The 23,486-nt window shown below is 43.9% G+C and overlaps 1 protein-coding gene across 1 annotated transcript; it reads right to left on the bottom strand.

Annotated features, from left to right (window-relative positions):
• Window positions 1-1,091: 1,091 nt before the first annotated feature.
• Window positions 1,092-8,084, bottom strand: SFRP2 (secreted frizzled related protein 2). Its single transcript, XM_033159895.1, has 3 exons — window positions 7,430-8,084; window positions 4,934-5,014; window positions 1,092-2,549 (listed from the first exon to the last, which is right to left on the bottom strand). The coding sequence occupies exons 1-3, from the start codon at window positions 7,926-7,928 to the stop codon at window positions 2,245-2,247; spliced, it is 885 nt and encodes a 294-aa protein (XP_033015786.1). The 5' UTR covers window positions 7,929-8,084; the 3' UTR covers window positions 1,092-2,244.
• Window positions 8,085-23,486: the final 15,402 nt, after the last annotated feature.

Genomic DNA, 23,486 nt, shown 5'->3' with positions numbered 1-23,486 from the left:
GCAGTTTGTAGCTTGTTCTGCCGGAGCTCGGAGAACACAGACGTGATTATGGAGTCTCTGTATATATACCATAAATAAATGTAGTTTAGATCTACGGATGTTTCCTTCTTCTTGCTGTGTGATGCTAGAAGACATGTGTGCTCTTTTCATAAGAGAAGGGTCACAGATTTAGGCACTCTGGACTGAAGGAACATGCCAGCCAGAGAGAGAGAGCCATTGGGAAGAATCTCAGATGTCTTGGAGTTCGCCGTCTCACAAGAGAACGCCATTTCCAACAGAACCCAACCGCAAAGCTGAAGCTGTGTGTGTACTCAGACCCCTGACATCATTTATTCTCTGTTGAGGGGACAACCCAATCTGTCCTTTTGTTTCAGCCCTGGGTCTTCATCACAGAATAACTTTGGAGCACTTGTTTCTTCCCACTGGATTGAGCCAACATTTTGTACTACATGTGTGACTTTGAAAGCGCTTGTTGAGAGCTTGGTGCATGACCTTGATGAGAACCTCATCCATGTGTATTTTACCAAACAAGAGCTGTTCCATGTTTCTGAAGATGTTTACACGGAGAGTGCAAAAAGACCGTGCCTACACGACTCATGCATAATCTTTGTCGGCTCTTTCCTGAAGATCGTTCAGAGTTTTGGCTGTCCTAAGTTGAATAGTGCTGGAAGTGAAAAAGAACTTCAGCAATAAAGAAATGGCCAGGGAAGCATTCAATGTATGTTTGAGGAAAGTGCATGGAGTAGCTCAAACCGAACAATTTCATCTGCATCTTTTAAAAGCATTCTATCCTGGACACCTACAAATGCTACTTCAGTAAGAGATTTCGCTGAAGTTTAATTTACCACATTACCCACCTTAATGTATTTGCGGACCATGCTGTGGTCACATCTAAACGGGATGGATATATTACATCTAAGGATACAAACGTATATAATACTGCAGGCTTTCATGGGCCAATGTTGGTGGGGCAGAGGATAAATAAAAAGTTCTGGTTGTAGGACAAGTAAAATAAAAATGGCTAGATAGTAGGGAGGTAAGACTTACTGCTCACAGCCTCATTTGATCCCCCAAAGAACAAAGACAAAGGGTAAACTATGATGTAAAGTTTATATACAAGAATATAAGGTTTATCTGGAATATTTACAAGGTTTGTTAAAGTAATATTTTACAACTCTTTCAGAATAGCCACTACTTATATTACAGTTAGACTAAGGAAAGGTTTAATTTGTGAAGGCAGTAGTACCAAAATAGCACAAAAAGAAACCTTCCTCAAATGTGCATTGAGTCAGTTTAAAACTATTAACAGGTTTGTATAAAATACTGTGTGCAAATGGTTAATATGCCTTTATTGACGCAGTTCCTGCATAAGTAGCACATGTGACAATCGCACTTTCCCTATAGTGAATAAAAATAGGGGACATGTTTATCTTGGGTAAAATGTGGTCCAATATTCAAGGTCAAAATGAAACAGAATGCCCACAATTCAACACAGATTTATAGTGCAATCCTAGGCATGTTTACAGAAGTAAGCCCCACTAAGTACAAACTCCAGGATTGTAACTATAAGCTGTGTGCAAGCCCACCGAACTCAGAGGACTTAAAGCAATCTCTTTAACTCTGTGTTGAATTGTAGCCCCAAATGGAAAAGTGTATATGTGGCAATCCTAGCTCTCCTTTGCCTCATAAAGTGACTTGACATCGTTGTCAGATTCCCTTTCAAATAGACCAGAAAGTAGCCATATCAGGGGTTTACTATCTTCTCAAGATCTATCACAAGAAAGAAAGGGCAACATCATTTCATGGAGCCCTTTTCGCACCGCATCAAAACTGAACCTGACAAACTGGACTTGATGATTAACAAAACTAACGTGTGATATAACCTATACAGAAACGTTAGCCGCATTGAAGGACTGTTCAAAATGGAAAAACCAAAACAAAAGATTAAAAAAATTAAAGTCACATTTTGCACCGATGCAAATAGCTAGCTCTAAGCAAGATACTTTAATACAATCATAAAAAGTATTCATGTTTTTGTTTTTTTTGTAATGAGAGTTTTACTATATGTACAAAATTGGGGAGGGGAGGCTCCCCTTTCCTCTCCCTCCTCCCCCACCCCAAAGAAAGAAAGAAACGACGTTTCCTCTCCCACGCCTGCTGTGCTTTGCAGTGGAAGCCAGGAGGTGCAAGGCGCCTGGAAGAACTTGAGGCTGGTGACTAGACAGGGCCAAACGTGGCAAGCAACTAGCACTGCAGTTTGCGAATGCTGCGTGAGAACCTCTTGAATGCCCGCTGGCCTTTCTGCCATCGCTTGACGGAGGTGATCACCAGCTCGCCAGCCATCCGCTGTCCCATCACTAAGTAGGGTGCATTTATATCGTTCATCTCGTCGCAGGTACACTGCAGGCCACCTTTGAGCCAAAGCACCGTTTTCTTCAGATCCCTTTCTGTCACCCCATTCAGCTTGTAGATGGTTTTGCTCTTTGTTTCCGGAGTGATCTTGGTGTCCCCATTGATGTAGGCGATCTCCTTCACTTTTATCTTCAGGGCTAATAGGGATAACGGGGAGCGGGGGCATGTTGAAAGGAAGAAAGAGAGCGAGAGAGCGAGGTTTTTCCCATTAGTGCAGATAAAGAGAACCTGGGGAGGGAGGTCTTCTATTGCTAATTAAACTGTCAGGGGCTGACAGAATGGACAGCAGGTGGCTCCATTTCTAAAGCCACCAAGGGCATGCAAGTCATTTCAGTTTGAATCAACCTTGGGGTGTGTTTCTTTCTTTCTTTCTCTTTTAAACAAAACTTTTCTAAGTGGGCCTTTTTTTCTCCAGCTTTTCTCTCTCTCTCTCTAGTTTGCAAACACAGGAGGAGGGGGAACCAAGCCCCCCCCCCATTTTTGTACATTAATTATGCATTAAGGTTTCAACTTGGCACAATGTCTTCTCACCAAAGCTGCTGGGGTGGAGGGGGGGAGGCGGCCTTCGATTCATAGGGAATCTGATCGCGGCTGTTACCGAGATCTCGAGGCTTAATTTACGAGGTTAGAAAGATTCTTAGGTGAGCCTGCAAGGAACCAACAATGATTGCGTACTGTATGCCAAAGAACAGGCCAAAGAGAAGGAGAATTGGTTCAACATCTGCATTTGATTTGGAAAAATAACTGGAAGGAGGTGGGAGGAACACAAGGCTCATTAAGAAACCTACACGGCATGCTTCACACACACAAAAAAAAAGCCACCAAGAAAATGTTTATCTGAATATCTCATACTGGATGTGCCACATGAAAACTTAAAAGACTAGTTACACAACCAGTACCGTAACTCATTGTCTTTGCAATTCCCTTCTGATAAGAATATTGTCCCTGTAAATTCCACCACAAATACTTTCCCATCTCCAATCTGATAAAATTATAGCATATGTTTATAATAATAATCTTTATTTCTATGCCAACTATTTTCTCATATGTTATCTGCCTCACTCAAGAGGCTTTTCCAATTACCAGCCCAGAAATGTTTATGTCTTGTAAGGATATGCCACCCATCTCACCTCAACGCTGCCATTCTCAATCTGCTTCTGCCAAAGCAGTTGGGCTGCAGTTCGTGGCATGCTGGGTTTTCTGAGGAAACTTTAAAAAAGAACAACTCTGGAATGCAAAGGCTTTGCCGTGACTCTTGGGGATGAATGTTAAGATCTGTAAAGCACTTTGCATGTCAGAAACGCCATAAAGACCAGGTGGTTTGGAAACAAATGAGGACAAACCTCAGCCCCCTCTCACATCTTTTCAGCTTTCTCACCGCCCTATAATCCAAGTCAGGAGGAATCCCTTTCTGACTTCGTTCCCATCAGACTGGGTGCTCAGCATTCCCTCCCTCCCTCTCCATGAGAAGATGGGAACTGGAGAGGATAAAGCCTGATGCTCTCAGATTCACAGCAGGACAGGAGTTCAGCCCCCCCTCCCACCCAACCCCCTCCCCCTGCAGAAGGATCAGAAGGGAAACAGAATGGAGCCAAGGTCCTCAGCACAGCTCTGCTGCCTGGGTCTACTTTGAAAGGCTCCCTGTTGCATCCATCCATGAGTATCGGTGTAGCACACAAGCAACGGTCAGCAAAGTATATGTGGAACAGACTTTAAAATATGTTGTTGCCTTTGGTACACATGGTAGAGAATGCCATGCATATCTACAGAAGATGCTGTGATGCTCCAGCATTACTGCAGATGATTTTAAAAATACACAAATATTTTATGTGTCTAGAAAAGTTGCTGTGATCTGTCACATTCAGCGGTGACCAGGCTATGGGACCTAGGGTGGGACTATACAGATGAAGATGGCAGCAATAGTACGGCGAAGGTAGAAGCCACAGAAAATCAATCTGATCTCTATTGACTGCCATGGGACAAAGTATATTATGCAAAATGTAAAAGGAGTGGAGGAGGAGGTGCTTATACCTTAATACTTTCTTCTGCATAAGAGAATGTATGCCAGTTGCTCCTATGCAGGGAAGGAGGAAAATGAGGTACATGGTAGGGATAGATCTATCCACTGCTGCTGATACTGAGTGCTTGACTGCTACCAATAGAGACCTCGTGCAGTTTGTCTTCCACCATAGCTTTCAACAACAGATGCTGACGCTACACAGGTACTATAAGCCACACTGACATTCACCTTGTTAATAAGAAGCAAAACATGGTTGCCGTGTTTATTCAAAGGCTCTAACTCTAAACAACTTGGAAACTTGCTACCCTATTGGCACTACTTATCCTAACCGGCTTTGATTGTCCCATTGCTAATACCAATATGCCTGAATCTACTTGATTCTGAAGAAAGCTAAATGCTGGTTCCGTATGTGTCTTGCAAAACTGCTTGGTTATCATAGCAGACAGTATGACAACTCTTCCCCATTTTTAATTAGAGTGACTTCAAACAACAACAACTTACCAAAGTCATTTTTGCAGAGGTTTTCCACTATTTCATTGTCATCCTCATTCTTGCTTTTGCAGGCATCGCAAACTTTTGGTGCTAGAATGAAATATATTTAAAGAAAGAAAGAAAGAAAATAATTCAGCAGAGATGTTCAAAAGAGAACAGCAGGTGGCGTTTGGAAACAAAGTATACTCCACACACTCACACACACATACACACACACAGCTGTGGCCACCAGATTCTGCCTTATTCTTGAACCAGTTCCATAAATCAGCTCCCAAACCCATAAAGTTGTGATCCAGTGCTGAATATCTGGTGAGTAAGCCACACTGAACACAGTGGGACTTACTTCCAAGCAAAGCAATACATGGGATTGCTCTGCACATCAGCTGTGTTGAACCAACTTTAAGGCAAGAGGGAAGAACCTGTGAAATACAAAGGGGGGGGGGAACAGCAGAAAGCAAGATGTATAGCCCTCAATGCCTTCGTCAGAAGCTACAGGGACAAATTATAGTGTATTCTGAGCTTAAAAGAGTAAAAGCATTTTGTTTTAGTTTAGAAATAATAATAGCTGAAAGAAAACTAAACAGTCATGCTAAAGAAATATCTTGCGAATTCAGTGGGAAGGCTCGATGGGATATTGAAAAGGCAATAGATGTGAAGGAGATTAAAGCTCTCTCTCTCCCCCCCCACCCACCATCCTTAGGAGGAAAAGAAATCAATGCCTTGATGGGGGGCATTGAGTGGAGGGAAAGAGAGTGACAATACAATACACAAGGTTTCCCTGATGGGTTTGCTTCAGAAATCTGCCCTCTTCTTTTCTCTCCTTTATTTAAAAACTTGGGAAAGTGTCACCCTCCCTCTCTCTCTTTCCCCCCACCTAGCTAATTAAAACCATCTAAACTGTGGCTGAAAGGATTTTATTTATGTATTTAAAATGAGAATACATGACTTTGACACTCTTTGATTCCTTTGTCAACAAATGTATTTAGTATGTGCCCTCTCCATATTCTTATCAGTAGGGGTGGGTGAGAGAAACCATCAATTAAACAAAATGCAAACCTCCACAACAGTTTAAAACAATGCTAGCCAGTTTAAATAGGACAACCTGAGCAGCAGGACATCCAACTAAGTCATATTTAGATGAGACTCACTGCAGTCAATGAGCTTACTTAAGCCTGTTTCAATGGGTTTGCTCTGAGCATGAGCTAATGGGTTGAATATGATGTTTGATATTACAGTTACAGAGTACTGTGAATAACACAACTTGTGAGTAAGCCCACTCTCATTAAATGAAATTTACTTCCATGCGAACATGGACTGGGCTACTAAGATTGCACTGAAGTTCATCAGGTCTAAGACTGTAATCCTATAAGCATGCTTACTATGTGATTTATGGGACTTTCTCTGAATGAACAAATCTGCAGTTGTAGATTTGAAAAAACCTATTTGCAGCTTGACAATTACACACTACTAAGTGTACTATAAGCTTAACAGATGAATTCCAAACCCACTTACGGTACCTGGGAGCAAGCCCCACTGAACTCAAAGTCATTTATTTCTGAGCATACATATTTAAGATTCCACTGTAAGTCTCAATGAATTCAGCTTGGCTTCATTCTTATTAACTGTGCTTAGGACTGCACTGAGCATTTCAGACCTTGGAAAATTATAAACCTGTGGCGTTTGCTTTGTTAAACTGTAGTTTTCTGGAGTAAGGGGCATCCACTGAATCATTGTTTGGTGCTGCGATGGTCTGAAAACATATCTGAGGTTCTGGAGTGATTGAAGCATACAATATCTATAGTAGAACCCTGGAGGTTCAAAAGTAACAGAGTTCCATTGTGCTATAGGAGGCTCTGATTCTTCTCTTCCAAAAAAGATGCCATTTATTAAAGCTGAGATATTTGATAAGAAGAGGGCTTTTATTATGTGGCTTTGCTACTTTTGATACCTTATTCCTTTTTTAAAAAACGGGGGTGGGGGCAAGCAATTCACTCCTAAACATTCTTATCCATCCAGGCGAGTCTACTGGCTTCAGTAGCACTTACTCTGGGGTAAGTGTCCTCAGGTTGGCAGCTTAAGCCTGCAATCTGATTCATGCTCACCTGCGCAAAAACCCAAGTCAACGCATTGCGATTTGTCCCCAAGTAAGTCAGGCTGCTTGGTTGCACAGTCCCTGGGCACATTCACTTCGGAGTAACGCCACTGAACTCAACGGGGTTACTTCCAATTATGCACTTCAAGGGGTAGCCAATCCTTCCCTCCCAGAGAGACTTCCGAAGCATTCCTCTGCACGGTTATTCACTCAGTAAGTGCCCCTGCTTTCAGTGGCGCTTATCCCCTAGGAAATGTGACGAGGAGCCCATTGGAAATGCCCACGATCGTCGTTGGGAATCTGTTTCCCGCAGGCGTGCCTAGTGCGCGCTCCCCATCGAGCAAACTCCGTCCTTGCGCCCGCCCCGGGAGGCTCACCCTGCTGGCAATCGGTACCCGAAGGCGCCCTCTTACCTTCTCTGGGAGTCGGCAGGACGTGCTCGTTGCTGGCCGGCGGGATGCACAGGTCGTTGTCCTGCGGGAAGCGGCTACAGTCCAGCATGTCCGGCCACGGGAAGCCGAAGGCGGACATGACGGGCGCGCAGCTGTCCTTGACTTGCTCGCACAGCGAGTGGCAGGGCTGGATGGTCTCGTCCAGGTCGTCGATGCAGACGGGCGCGAAGAGCGAGCAGAGGAACTTCCGCGTGTCCGGGTGGCACTGCTTTTGCACCAGCGGGATCCAGGCGCCCGCTTGCTCCAGCACCTCCTGCATGGTCTCGTGGCCCAGCAGGTTGGGCAGCCGCATGTTGGGGTACTCGATGCCGCGGCACAGCAGCAGCGACGCCGGGATGGGCTTGCAGTTGGAGCGCTTGTACGAGAACTCGGGCTGCCCGAACAGGAAGAGACCCCGCGCCGAGCCGATGCAAGGCGTGGCGAGAGCCAGCAGGCACAGGAAAAGGGCGCGACGCTGCATCGCGGGTCCGGGGAGAGGAATCTGGAGGCTGCAGGGATGGGCCTGCTTTCAAAAGGGTTTAGCTCTTCTGGGGATCCAGGAGGCTGCGGCGGGGAGGGTATCCGAAGGCTGCAAAAAGGCAGAAAGAAAGAGAGGGGGGGTGCAGAGGAGGGAAGAGCGCGCGCGCAACGCTCAGCTTCTCGCAGGCTGCATGCAGCTTTTTGCAGAGCGCTCCTTCTCCGCGCCGACGGCCACACTGACCCCAGACGCGAAGCGCAGCGGAGCTTTCTGGCAGTTTTCTTATGCAAATCGAGAGGGGCCCGTGGGCGGAGCAGTCTGACAATCTGCCGGCAGGGATTGGCCGCCACTAGCTGAGGGGGTCTCCCCCCCCCCCCAGTGGTCTCTCCCCTCGTGGTTGGTCTTCCTGGCGAGAAAACTCTCGCAGAAAATGTTTCGGGACGCGCGCGCGTGCATGTGTTTAAACTAGGGCGAGCTGAACTGGTTTCATGAGGCGGAATGGCATATGCACTCCCCAAGATAAACTGTTTCATTGGAAAATCTGAAAAGCCTAAAAGTAATTTGCAGTGAATGACCTGCTGCTTCCATTATTCAGCCACTATCTGGAAGGAACCTAAATTGGAGGCTATTACTGTATTGCTGCATCCTAGAGCAGCATATTCTGCAGTTTAACTACGTGCTCTGTGGAGAAGTATCTCTTTTTGTCTACCCAGAATCTTCCAATATTTAACTTCATGGGATGACTTGGTTTCTAGTATTACTAGAAAGGCAGGAAAGCACATTCCCCCACTTTCCCCACACCATGACATAATTGACGCGCCTCTGTCATGTGCCGTCTGCTCACCTTTTCCCCAATCTGAAAGCCTGAAATGTTGCAACCTTTCCTCCGAGGGCAGTTGTTCCTGTTCATGGTCATATGGGTTGCCCTTTCTGTACCAGCTCCATAATATCCCTTTTTAAGGTGTGGTAACCAGAACTCCACATAGTTCTGCAAGTGTACTGTCAAGTTATGCCATAGATTTGCACAATAGTTTTACAATATTCATAGCTCTAATTTCTATTTCTTTCCTAATGATTCCTAACATGAAATCCATAACATGGCTCCTTACAAAATAAAATAAAAAATTCCTTCCAGTAGCACCGTAGAGACCAACTAAGTTTGTTATTGGTATGAGCTTGATATCTGAAGAAGCGTGCATGCACATGAAAGCTCATACCAATAACAAACTTAGTTGGTCTCTACGGTGCTACTGGAAGGAATTTTTAAATTTTGTTTCGACTATGGCAGACCAACACAGCTACCTACCTGTAACTATGGCTCCTTACATTTTCATTGATTTGTTTGCCTCCCCCCCCCCCACACCATAAAATGTAGCAATTCCCTGTAAGTTGCCCACTGTCTATCCATATTTGCCCACTGTCTATCCATATTAACTCTAATTGTAATAGCCTCGAAAGGAGATAGCCAAAAAGGTGTTTTCCTTTACAGCGGATTTTTACATTTCTCCCAAACTCTATACAGGTTCTTCCTAAGGATATGGTTCATAAAACTTTTTATAAATTTCCGCCTTCCCATACCAAAGACATGCATGTGTAGCCAGTGGCAGAGCGTCATGCTCCGGCACCGGGGGTGGAGAGCAGGTGGGGGCGGGGCCGGCTGGCGCACGTCCCGGGGGCGGGGCACACCACCTGCGGGGGCGAGGAGCTCAGCGCGGGTGGGGGCAACTGCAATGGAACCCCACCGGGACAGTGCGTTCCCACCGCCCCCCCTCTTCCTCCCCCAGTGTGCATAGCTTGAGTTCTTTACACTTGATTAGTGCATGCATAAAAACTTTCTAGATGTGGTTTAGGCCTTTATTGAATATGTATGTATGTATGTATGTTGTTGCTGTTGTTTGTATACCACCCTTCATCCGTAGATCTCAGGGAGTGTGGCAACATAAGATAACAGAGGATTGCTGCATGGGATCAATAAGAAACCAAGTAGCAATGTTTCCAAATATTTCCCACTAAGTGAGAGACAGCCTCTCTTACCAAATTTTAGGGTACGATAAAAGCTATGTGTCTCAGATGGTAGTTTACCCATCACAGAGCTATAATTCCCAGTGCCTTTGATGAACTACAATTCCGAGGATTTGAGTGGGAGGAGTCGTATGATTTTAACCAGGCGTTGACAAGGTTATCCGGCCATGGGCTGGATCAAGCCCACGGAGAGTGTCCATGGGCCGGACATGCGCAGCGCGATGCCGAAAATTGCATCTGCGCATGTCCGTGACGCTGGAAATCGTGTCTGCACATGCCCAGACACCGAAAATCACGCCTGTGCAGATGCGATTTTTGGCATCGTGCTGTGCATGTCTGGTGCCACTCGGCAAGTCCCTGTGTCGCACTTGCCGAGTGGACGGCTCGGTTGGCAGGTGGCTTGTGGGCTGTAAAACGGCCTTTGTGGGCCGCATCCGGCCCACGGGCCAGAGATTGCCGACCTCTGATTTAAACCATGGGTAGGCAAACTAAGGCCCAGGGGCCAGATCCGGCCCAATCGCCTTTTAAATCCGGCCCGCAGATGGTCTGGGAATCAGTGTGTTTTTACATGAGTAGAATGTGTTCTTTTATTTAAAATGCATCTCTTGGTTATTTGTGGGGCATAGGAATCCATTCATCCCCCCCCAAAAAAAATATAGTCCGGCCCCCCACAAGGTCTGAGGGACAGTGGACCAGCCCCTGCTGAAAACGTTTGCTGACCCCAACTGTTTGGTGTGCTGCACAGCTGAAGTTTCTGAACAATTTTCGTGTTGTATAGGAGTGTTTCCCAACACTTTTCCTGACCACGACCCCCTTCTCACCTTGTTTCCTACCTGTGTCCCCCCATGGGCATAGCCGGGGGGGGGACTGCCCCCCAAATAAGTAAAAATAAATACAAATCTGAGGTTCTGCCCCCCTTAACAAAAGCCTGCCCCTCTAACAAAAATCCTGGCTATGCCTAACCCCCCTTACTGGTAGAAAGGTACAGTAACTTCCAAAGGCCCTGATGCACTAGGCACTGGGGTGGATTGCACCCTGCACCTTGCAGAGTTAGGTCCAGGTTGCCACTGGGCCCAGCACTGGTGGCAGCAACAAGCAGCTCTGGCTTGCCCAACCCTATCCATTGCCACTCCACCCCTGCACTTACCTGACCTGGGGGTTCTGGATTGCGGGCTATACTGGTCAAAATGGGAGCCTCAGCAATCACCCTCTCCTGCCGTAAACAAACCAGGACTGCTGAAAGAAAATGCACATGGTGGGCTGCCCCCTTACCCGCTTGTGATTGGCCAAGTGGATAGCCAGCCAATAAGGATTTTTAAAAATAATAATAATTATTATTTCCCCCCTTCACTTCTCACTTCCCTCTGTGGCCCCCTATTCTTGTGCTGTGGCCCCCCATTTACATGATTTTCACCTCTACCTCCCTTGGAATATCCTGGGGGCCCCTGGTTGGGAAACACTTCTGTAGCACTTTGTACATGTTAGGGTTATTTAGAAATATTTCCTTCTTAATTCAGAATACTTTCATGAAACCAAAAATGAAATGTTGTTAAATAAAACACAACTAAGCAACAAACAAGTTGCCAGATCAATTTTGCATCTCTCTTTCTCCCTTTCTGTTTCCTGCTATATCTCTTTGGTTCTCTTTTTCTCACAACAAGGAAGATAAGAAATTCCTTGTTAAGAAATACACCAAGCTAAGGGTTAAATTGGGGGCACCTGCCCTTTAACACATTTGCCCCCTTGCAGAGATACCAGGGAAGGTTTGATATCAAATGACATTTTCTAGTAAAGGGATTTCACAAGTTCGGCTTTATTAGGATAGCTTCAAGATTTCTTTTTTCTTGCTTCCATGAAATGATTTTAAGAATAGGATTAGATTTTGCCCAAGGCTCCAGTTTCCCCTTTTAAAAACTGGTATTGCATTTCAGCCTTTCTAAGTGAAATTGTGTTTCAGGACCATCAGTTTTAAAGAATAGGACAGGAGCAATAACACACCAGTATATAAAGCTTTTCTGAAAGGCAGCTTAGCTTTAAACCAGAAGGACCATTCATATTGCTCAAAGGTTCCTGTGTACACAGATGAGGACGCTGTGTTTGGTGCTATGCAGAATGTTTGCCAATAAATATGCTGTTATATATGTCTGACTTTTAGTAGTGGGCTCATACAAAATAACTAACATATGCAAAAGGCATAATGCCAGCTCCCACAGGTCATGGAGCTGGCATTATAAACACCCTTATTCTGTTCCAGATGTGATTAGTGCTGTAATAGGACAGTATGACACACAAGCTGGCTTTTTGGGAATAGGCTACACAGACTGCATCCAAGGGCTGCCTTCCCCTAGCCCAACCGGTGGTCCATAATGTCATCTCTTCTGGGATTCAGCCCCCCCCCCCATCTCTACCTCTCTATTTCACATGGGAAAGGGAACTGGTGACAGCAGTTCTGTGAGGTAATAAATGTTTTATATTGCCCATGAAACATATTTCTAAAGCCAAACATGAACACCCTTCACCCCCAAATACATGTGAGCTTCTTACCTTAGAGAATTGTCAGCACATTCCTGTACCTGTATATACAGCGACACCTTGACTGTCAAACTTAATCTGTTCTGGGAGTCCATTCGACTCCCGGAACCGTTTGAAAACCAAGACGCGGCTTCCGATTGGCTGCAGGAGTTTCCTGCACTCAAGCGGAAGCCACGGAAGCCGCGTTAGAAGTTCGGCTTCCAAAAAACGTTCGCAAACCGGAACACTTACTTCTGGGTTTGCGCCGGCATTCAGGAGCTGATTTGTTCGGGAGCCAAGCCATTTGACAACAAAAGTACCACTGTACTGAGGAGTATCGCATAATAGATTATCATAGAGTAGACAAAAGAGAGTGGACCACCAACCTGGATGTCTTTCAAAGAGGATTAGATAAATTCATGGAGGATAAGTCTATTGATGGCTACTTGCCATGATGGCTATGCTATGTCTTCATAGTCAGAGGCAGTAATACTTCTGAATACCAGTTCTTAAAAACTGCCAGAGGGGAGAATGCTGTGGCACTTGGGTCCTGCTAGTGTGTTTCCCCACAGGCATCTGGTTGAAACCTGTGAAAACAGGCTGCTGGACTAGTTGGGCCATTGGCCTGATCCAGCCATCCTTCTTATGTTCTTATTCTCAGATCCACACCATACATTAAAAGCACATTCAACACACATGACTTTCTCCAATGCATCCTGGGAAGCTTGTTAAGGGTGCTGGAAACTGTAACTCTGTGGGGGGGGGGCGGGGGCGGCGTGGAACCACAGGATTGGGTTGAGAGCCCAGAGAGCAGCAACATGGATGACACAGGTATCCATATTGTATGACAAGATGGAAAGGGCTTGTGAAGAGAAGGGAGGTCTTTGCCAAGAGATTATATCCCCAGCAAGTCCTTCCTGCCTTCCTTCTCCTCCGTGGCTCGACCCAGCTCTCCTCTCCTTCTGCTCCACGCTCTCACTCCAATAAAGAGCCATCATTTCACGCTTAATTGGGAATGAAACTAATGAGATATTTATGGCCCTTGGCTGCATTTTCCCATGTACTGAACACACTAGAGGACACTCCATCCTCAAGAGCCCTCCTTGGCTTGGCCAAAGGAGCTCTGGGAGGCCCTAACCCCTATGAAGCACAGCAAGGCATTTCTCCTATGGTTTGCCTAGTGCTGACTTTTAGAGGATAACAAGCAACCACTTTGTCTGCATTCCCCTTTCTGTTAGGAGGACCTTTTCCTCACATGATTCCATAATGCCTTGGATTCCTTGACAGAAGAAAGTTGGTTACAGGTAGGTAGCCGTGTTGGTCTGTCATAGTCGAAACAAAATAGAAAATTCTTTCCAGTAGCACCTTAGAGACCAACTGAGTTTGTTCTTGGTATGAGCTTTCGTGTGCATGCACACTTCTTCAGATACACTGAAACAGAGAAGAAAGTTGGGATATGAATGTAATAAATAATACACACACCATATTGCTCACCCGATCATCAAATCATATGTTTAGCTTGCAATCATTGGACTAAGTCCCACTGAGTTCAATCAACGTGGCTTTGTACTCTTTGTGAACAGTTAGGGCTGCAGCTGTTGGAGACATTAATCCAAAATCCAGAGAAGAGTGGAATATTTATTAGGGCCAATCAATAGTAAGCAAGTCTTCAAGTTCTCCAGAACTCCTCATCAGGCTAGGATGTGGGGAGAGAGAAACAGATGGCCTGGTACTATTTTGTGATATTTTGGCACATTTTTACGTGGCACCCTACTGTTGACTTTGGAATGTTTCACTATGAAGCAACACAACTATCTGTTGTTTTGGGGTATGTTAAGCATGGTATATGAATATGATACTTAGTTGCCTGACTGAATAAAAATGCTTGTTACCTGGTCTTAATTTAACCTAAGGTTGCCATCATAGCTCTCTTTAAAAACCAAGTAATTGCTGAAGATGCGGAGATAATTCAGGAACTTTCTACCACATGTGGTGGTTATGTAAGAAAATACAGGTATTCTGGGAGAATACTCACTTAGAACTGCAAAAAATGCTAAAGATCTCCTTTAATAAAAAAAAAACCAGAGGCCTATCTCCTGGGAATTACAGATTTGGATATTCTGCAAAAAATGAAGGGTATCTTTTTATACGCTACGGCGGCAGCAAGAGTTCTCATCACAGCAAAATAGAAGAGTATTGAAATTCCCTCTATACATGAATGGATCCAAAAGCTGACAGAATATGCCAAATTGGATGGTCTATCAGAAAAAAATAAAGAATAAACCCAAACCAGAATTTGTTTCAAAATGGGAGGTTTTCAAAGAATATTTGAAATATAATTACAGTAGTTTAAACTCTGTTGGAGCATTTGAGGAATTTCAATAGTAGTTGCAAGTTAAACATAAGCGTTAAGATATATTAAGAAAAAGTTAAATTATGATAAAAGTGTGTATTGGCAATAATTAATATGAAATTGAAATAAGGAATAGTCGGGAGGTCGGGTCTATAGTGTTAAGAACAACTTATGTTTTATTGTTTGTTAAGAAAATTTTGTCTTTATTGTTATTCTTGTGTGTAATTCTGTATCTGTGTTTTCCTTTTTTGTTGTTGTATCAATTTTAAAAAAAACAAAACACCAAGATGTGTTCTGACAATGCAATGTGTGAGACAGGCAATCACGGATACAGCCTGTAGCAATTCTAAACACTGAGGAGCACCAGGAAGCCATAGCAACCTGGTTCATGCATTTCAGCCTCTGGTAAGCATGGGATTGCCAGCCCAGCCTATGGTGAGATGAGTAGGAAAGGGAAGTGTTGGTAGTTATTCACAGATCAGTTGGAGCTGAGCACAGAAAATGTGGTTCTGTAGCATAATGTTGCATTTATTCTGTATGTTTGCTTTTCTTTGACTGGTGACTTAAGATCTGGGTAGGCTTGCATATTTAAGCACACTTTGATGCAATGATTGTTCCCCACTCCTTGAGAGCAAAACATTACGGGCCTTTTCTCATCAGTTACTTTTACGTAGAAGGCAATGACTCGACCATACACCTCCTAAATGTAAGCAAACCAATTTGCAGCTTCTGCTATAGCCATCATTGTCCAAAGTGCTGATATTTACAAGGCTGCTGATTTCTTCATTCAAGAGTCAGATTCTTACATTCAGTTCTATTGCATTTACCCTTTCACCTCCCTCCACCTCCCTCCCATAATTTCCACGCTCCCTCTGCTTCTGAAGAACCAGTAATTTATTGCTCCAGTGATCTGTTGTGACCCCATGAGGTCCCTTTAAACAGAGACTCTCTCTAATTGCACACAGTCCAAACTGCTGAATGAAAATGTGCACAAATGAGGCTTAGAAACCGCTGGAGTGTCTGCAAGGTCCCCTCTCCATTGTCTGGAAGCCATGGGGAATAGGGGTCACTGGCTTAGTTGGTTTTCCACCCTAGTGGAAATTTATTGCTATCAGATAAGAAAGCAAAGTCAATACAAAAAGGGCCAGTAGCAGCAGAGGCAAAGGACAGAATTAGCTTTTTTTCAATGGAAAGCTGTATTGAAAAAAGAAATACACACACAGGAAAACACACAAGTTTTCTGTTTGGGCTTCTTGAACAAACTGTACAATTAGATAAGTGCCTTTCACTGGAATCCACTCAACAATTTCAAATGAGACTTTCTTGCATATTTTAGAACATGCACTAGCAGGCTGGGTATTTCCGTGTGAGTTGATTAATGTAGACACTTCAGCCTTTGCCCTTCATTACATTGACCCATGGTTTTAAACTGCATGTATTTAGGGGAATTTTAAAAGGAGCACAAAACAGAACAAAGCCTTACAACATAATGACCGTTAAAGCTGCCTTATTATGACTTTACAAGAGTCCATAATCTCTTAAGCTGCTGTAAATTTGTAAAGGTGGCATACATAGTTAAGCCACTTTAAACCCTTAAACTAACGTAAGCATGAAGTCATTTTTAGGCCCGCAGGGCAACATAAATCAGCAACAGAACAATCCTATCTGTGCTACTCAGAAGTAAGTCCTACTGTGTTTAATGAGAGTTACTCCTAGGAGGTAGGCATGCATAGGATTGCATCCTAAAATACATTAATTGTAGAATCATAGAACGCCAGAGTTGGAGGAGACCCCAATAGTCATCTAGTCCAACTCCCTGCAATGCAGAAATCCAGCTAAAGCATCCATGACAGATGGCCATCCAACCTCTGCTTAAAAACCTCCAAGGAAGGAGAGCCCAGAACCTCAGGAGGGAGACCATTCCACTGTCAAAAGTCAGAAAGTTAGGTCAAACTCCTTTCTTGTAACTTGAAGCCATTGGTTTGAATCCTACACTCCAGAGCGGGAAATCATTAAGCCAATGCATTTTTTAAAAGTCTCCTTAGAAGTAGGGGGGGGGATGAGGTGAGAATTTGTAGAAGTCCAGTCATGTTGTTATTTATTGAATTTATATCCCACCTCACTCACCCCAAGGAGCTCAATGTGGGGTACATGGTTCTCCCCACTCCTCATTTAATCCCCACAACAACCCTGTGAGATAGGTTAGCCAGTGACTTGCCCAAGGTCACCCAGTGAGCTTCATGGCCAGGTGCGGTTTTAACCCTGGTCTCCCAGGTCCACATATTACATGCTCCACCGCACTGTTATATGCAGTGTCCATTGGGACTGCTAGGGCAGAAGACAAGGGAGTCCAACGTGGATCTCTAGAGACAATGATAGTTGGAGCCAATTCTAGTTTTGTCCCATCATCCTCCCTGCTGAGTTCTACAAGAGCGACACTGAAACAGAGGAAGAGGAAGCTGACAGCCAGGCTCACCTTGTGGACTGCCTGTAAGAAGGCAGGCAGATGGGAGCTGACTGAAATTGGCGGGGCAGTGTCCCATTCGACTTAATAGGCCACCCTTCACTGGTTCCATATAAATGCACACCTTGTGCTTCACAGAACCATAAGCTACTTATGGCACGGAGTCCTGTCCATCAGGAAACATTTGTTGCTTACCGCTTTCTGTGTGCATTCAAGCTTGGTAATGGCTTCATCAGCTTCTTTAGGTGCCTACAAATTGACTTGGATCTTATTAAGGATTGACTATGTAAATATTGCGGGAGGCAGTGGAAGACAGGAGTGCATGGCGTGCTCTGGTCCATGGGGTCATGAAGAGTCGGACATGACTAAATGACTAAACAACAACAATGTAAATATTACCCCGCTGTGAGCTGTAATGGGAAAAGATTTCCCACGACTCTACAGAGCGTTTAGCATAGATGCTTCACTTGGTTCTCGCTTGTTCTTCACAAAGAGGAAATATTTGGTGGTGTCATGTGAACCCAATCCAGAGTGGTAGTCCTGTGTTTTCCAGAGAGGAAGTAGATCCTCCCTTTCCTATAGTGGGCAGATGGTTGGTGCAAAGGGATGGAGAAAGCACTATTCTCTGCATGGATTCACATGAACGGGGAGTTTGGAAGTTGAAAATGTATCCTCTTTAAAGGGAAAATCATCCTCTGCCTTCCTCCCCACTTTGTCTTTTAATTTGGGGCCAATTCAAGTAAAGGTCGCCTACGACCTTTTGGTCAATTAAACAAACAGAGGTTAGGAAGAAAAATATTTTCCATAACAGTAGCTGTTAAATATATCTTCATAAAAAGCACAGCAATTTTAACTGTATTTACTAGGGAGTAAACACCATTGGCAAGGTTTCTGGGGTTTGCGGAACAATATTTACATACCCTCTAACATTTATCCAATGAAAATAGGGACATCCTAAGGAAAAGTGGGACATTCTGGGATCAAATCAGAAACTGGGACAGCTTCTTTAAATCAGGGACGTCCCTGGAAAATAGGGACATTTGGAAGGTCTGTATTTAGGGTCAAGTGAATAATTATACTTGCTCTCATGTCTATTATTACTGAAAGAGGCAGAAATGAATTACTTTTCTTACAAATTCTCTTAGTATACTTTCTATATGCTGCACGTTTACATTTTAATTCATTTTAGCTCTACTCTAACAGAAGCAAACTTTCCCAGCTTCTCTGGACAACAATGAATGTGATGTACATCTAGTTTTGTAGTACAGATGTTCCCTAACAGTACAATCCCAGGGTGGTGAGAAAAGGAATAGTGGTTTAATGCTTTGCCGCTTTGCAGTTCTTGCTCTGAGTCCAGTCTTCAACATTCCTTTCCCCCACCCCCATTTTCTAGGAGGAGGAAGGGGTTTACACATGCTCATAAACACACCTACATTTGCCCTGGTAGGGTGGCATGTCAGGAGACTGGGAAGGCTTAGGGTCATTCTTGGTGCACCACAGAATGCTTCCACCTTGGCCCTACCAATGTTGGAGCTCCAAAGTGGGTTGGACCGGGGCACCAGGGGAGCTGCCTGCATTGGGGAGGAAGGCTCCAACGGCAGATCTCCCTTTCTAACAATGGAGCTGTGCCTTCAGCATTGGAGAGATAGAGCTGATATATTTTCTGGCTTCTGTGACACCCTCCCAAATATCACAGCATTGCACCATTAGTGTTTTATTTGAACACTGCTTCTCCACACGTCCACGGTTCAGGACCACAATACCTCAAGGACCGCCTCTTTCCATATGAACCTACCTAGACCCTGAGATCATCTTCTGAGGACCTTCTTCATGTGCCTCCCCCTAGAGAGGTCTGGAGGGTGGCAACATGAGAACGGGCCTTCTTTGCAGTGGCTCCCCGTCTGTGGAATGCTCTCCTCAGGGAAATACGCCTGGCGCCTTCATTATACACCTTTAGGCACCAGGCAAAAACATCCCTTTTTAACCAGACCTTTGGTTGATTTGATTGACATCCTATGCCCTTTTAAAATGTGGGTGGAGGGGGGCGTTATTGGGTTTTTGTTTTGATTATTTATTTTGTGGTTTTATATTTTGGTTTTATTCTGTGAACTGTCCTGAGACCTCCGGGTATAGGGCAGTATATAAATTCAATAAATAACAGGAATAATAAGCATTTCCTCCTTTTTTGTTTTCTCATGAGCTTCAACCTTTTCTTTCCTACCTCGGCTCTGATTTGACCAAAAAAAAAAGTGCTCTCCAAAACCCCATACACTGCAACCCTGGCAAAGATTATGCGGCAGGGTCATGCAATTCAGCATACAGATGCAAATTTGCAAGGTTTTCACAACTTTTCTGCTTGCTTATGAGAAACTCATAAGTCTTTCTTCTTTCCTGTTTCGCCACCTGGGGGGGGGGGAGCCAGTTCAGGACAAAGTAATTGGCCACTCTTCACATATGGAAAAGCTAGCTAAAGTTATGTTCTTACTTTAATCAAATTAAAGGTATTGCATAGGAATAAAATGAAAGGCATTTCCTAAAGGTTTTACAGTTTCCTCCAACCAGCCAGGAACTAGAGCTAGTGTTTAATGCAGAAAAAAACTCATATGGCGAGCATCAGCATAGAATGAACACACACACCAATTACTACTCAAATAATTGTGGTTTAGTTTGTCTTTTACTCTTTGTAATCTGTCACTTTGTGACAGGGTTCTTTGTGTAGGAAAGTATCAATGAGCCTTACAGAGATTTTGGGAGATCACCACTAAGTGTTATGCGGAAGGCCTTAGGCAGAAATAATTAAGATGAAAGAACAATTAAATCTGTTTGTTTAAATGTTCTGTGGGAACCAGAAAGGCAAAAGAGGATAATAGATTTCTGGTTATGAAGAAACATAAGTCTTTATTGTTTGAAACAGGAAAGCTGATTGCAGTCAATCACTCCTTCTCTGTGTAGTAGGCAGAGAATTATACACAGGCAAAGCTCCTCTTAGTTAAACTTTGTGGCCTTAATCTCTGGAATTTCTGCTTCATTGTCCTTAAAAGTAACAACAACACAAACACTTAAAACAGTATAGCCTGTACTTAAGGCAATTGGTAAAATGCTGCTTTTTACTCAATCAGACTAAGTTGAAGAAAAAATGGCTTTGTTTGAGATTTTTGTGCATAGCGTTTCTTCATCTCCTTCTCTACTTGGCATGTTAAATGCTACCTTCCTTAATGCACAAAAGGGCATCAGTTCTTGAGCAATAATGGCCCCTCCTAAACAAGGGGAAAATAATGTAGAGGAAATCACAGTTTCATTGGAAAGCTGCTATAAACCAAACTGTGTATGTGCCAATGGGCCAGAGAAATCCGACCACGATGTGTCTGCCAGGGGACAGGTATGCCAATGTGCCCAGGGTGCAAAACAAACAGCTGCGTCCCAACTGCTCCTGGTTAAGATGGGGATGTGGGCAGGGGAGAAGGAGACGAGCCCAAAGAAAAGGAAAAAAGAAAAGTAAATGAAGAGAGTTTTAAAAATAATTATTTTTGCATGATCATTCTCCCCTCCTTCATAGCTTTTAGGAGGAAAGCTGAAAACATGGCCACATTGTGGACAGACAGTGGACACTATGCCAACACCCACAGAAAACATTTTTAAAGGGGTGGCAGCCTGTGTTACACTGCATCACATTGCCCTTCCTTGTTAGTTACTCCCTGGAGGTGGGTGTTTCAAAGTCCAGACCACAACGATGATAATGATTAAGGAGTCTGCCAGTAGAGGCAGGACTCCTGTGACACTAACCTGGAACTGTGTTGCCAGGGAGTTTGGTCTACAAAGCAGCTTTTTGTGTTCCTTCCATCCCCAAGCTACCCAGTCCAAATCATGCAATGGCCATCATAATGTTGACCAGCCTGGCATGTGGAGCTGCCGCATGACTCCCTCTGACATCCCCTCTTCTTCAGCTAATAGTGCACAGCTTCAACCCCTGCTTCTCCCTCCAATTACAACTGCCTTCTGCAGCTCCTTGGCAGATCTGTTCCCACCCTCATCCCCAGTGCAATCACTTTCACACTGACCCATCTTTCTGACCCATCACCCTCCCTCCCCTCTACTTTAGAGATTGGCTCCATCCCTCACATCCCCCCTGTCAGTGCCCCATGGCCAAATCCCCTTTCCTATTCCCTGAAGAGACACATGCCTTCATGCCTGGCAATGATGTTTCACAGCAGGGGATGTGGCCCAAACCAAGCCTTTTAATGTGCCATTGGTTTGAATGGAAGGGATTCAAGGCTAATCCACACAATTTAGACCACATGGCTTCTTCCAAATAATCCCAGGAACTGAAGTCTGTTAAGGGTGCTGGGAACCTGTATCTTTCTGAGGGTCAAATGACAGTTCCCATGATTCTTTTGGGGGAAAGTCATGTGCTTTAAATGTATGGCGTGGATCTGCCTACTACACAAATATTCAGCTGCACCACCACTAAAGAAAGAGGGACATAAAATACAATCCTACACATGCTTGCTCAAAACTACGTCCCAATCTGTTCAGTGATGTTTACTTCCTATTGAGGTAAATTAGGATTGTAGCTTAATTTGGCCTGGATTGTGTCCTGTGTTTTAGATGGCAGCCTTAGCCACATACAATTCAGTGCTTTCATCTCACAAACTGACTTTGCACTTTTCTCAGGCTTGCACTATCTGGTTTCCAGCCACTCTTTGTGCAAATAACCTGATAGGTTAGGAAAGAATAACATTGCAAAAATGGTGATCGGTCTTTAGAGCATGACTAGCCTTGAAGAGACTCTCAATACAGGGATGTTTCATGAATCAGACATTCAGACTCATCAAAGTTTTGTCTCTTTTGTGCTACAGGGTCCAAAAACATATTCAAAGGGTGGTCTTGATAACGCTTTAGGGATTGTGTCAAAAATTTTAAAAATGCAGACACAGAGAGAAATATGTATAGGAGACTCACAGAAGTAAAAGCCTTGGAGAAATCAATGAAAACCACAACCAAGGGCAGATGCTTGTCCGGTTCTTCTTCAAATAATCACATTACACAGTAGATGAATTCCTGCCTGCTTCTTTCCTTTAGAGAACCCACTTGACATATTTCTCAAAAGTAACACAATAAACACAACATTATGCTTTAATATAAATACGTCCAACAGTATCTTAATATAAACTGTAAGAGGCTACACACTGGAATTCAAACCAATTGTATGAACATATTTAAGAAATAAAGGAACTAAGTCAATACATCCTTTCTTTCTTTCTTTCTTTCTTTCTTTCTTTCTTTCTTTCTTTCTTTCTTTCTTTCTTTCTTTCTTTCTTTCTTTCTTTCTTTCTTTCTGATGCATTTTGTTGTTTCCACATAGAAAATAAAAGGATGGGCCCTTGAAAAACAACCAGGTCACTGTTTCCCCCTTTGTTTGTTTGAAGACCACTTTCCCCTCCAAAAACAGTTTATGAAACTTTCATCAAAAGGCTCCCCACCCTGTTATAGAACATAACAGTTATGTTAATTATACTCTTAACATTCTTCATATTATTCTAGTGATTTCTGTATCCGAACAGACTGTTTTCTTCATTATTTTGTTGCCTTTTAGTGCCTTCAGATACTCTGATTCCAGTCTTACCATTCCATCCTATCCGAAACAAGGAAAAAAATTTCGTGTAAGGTGAATAAATAGCTATACAGGTTCATCCAAAGAAAACGTTTAATGAAAAAACTAAGAAGTCTAGATCTGTTACTGATCAGTAATGACAAGGTGCGATGTTTAAATATGTAGTTGTGGGGAGGGAAGGAGAATATGATGACAGTTTTGTGTAAATCAGAGATAAGGAACCTGTGGCCTTCCAGATGTTGTTGGATTGATCACCCCTGAACATTAGTTCCCTTCCCCATACTCAACTGCAGCGCTGGGCAACATAGTAGCCTCCAGATGTTGCTGGATGCCAGCCCAGCCAGCATATCCAGTGGGAATTGTAGACCAACCACAACTGGAAAGAAGCACATTGGCTACCTCTGCCCCGCATTGAATTAATTGCACATTCTTTCCCTGTTTACCTCCAATTCTTGGGCTGGCTGGGACTGATGGGATCTGAAGTCCAAGAAAATCTGGAGGGCCACAGTTTCCCCAACCCTCCATAACGTAAATAATGTCCGCATAGTCTTCATATACAGTATGTGGGTTTTGGTTTTTTAAAGAGATGGACTAGAGAGG

The sequence above is a fragment of the Lacerta agilis genome, chromosome 9 (assembly GCF_009819535.1).
Source record: "Lacerta agilis isolate rLacAgi1 chromosome 9, rLacAgi1.pri, whole genome shotgun sequence".
In the NCBI taxonomy this organism is placed as follows: domain Eukaryota; kingdom Metazoa; phylum Chordata; class Lepidosauria; order Squamata; family Lacertidae; genus Lacerta; species Lacerta agilis.
This window is presented reverse-complemented; position numbering and strand designations above follow the sequence as displayed.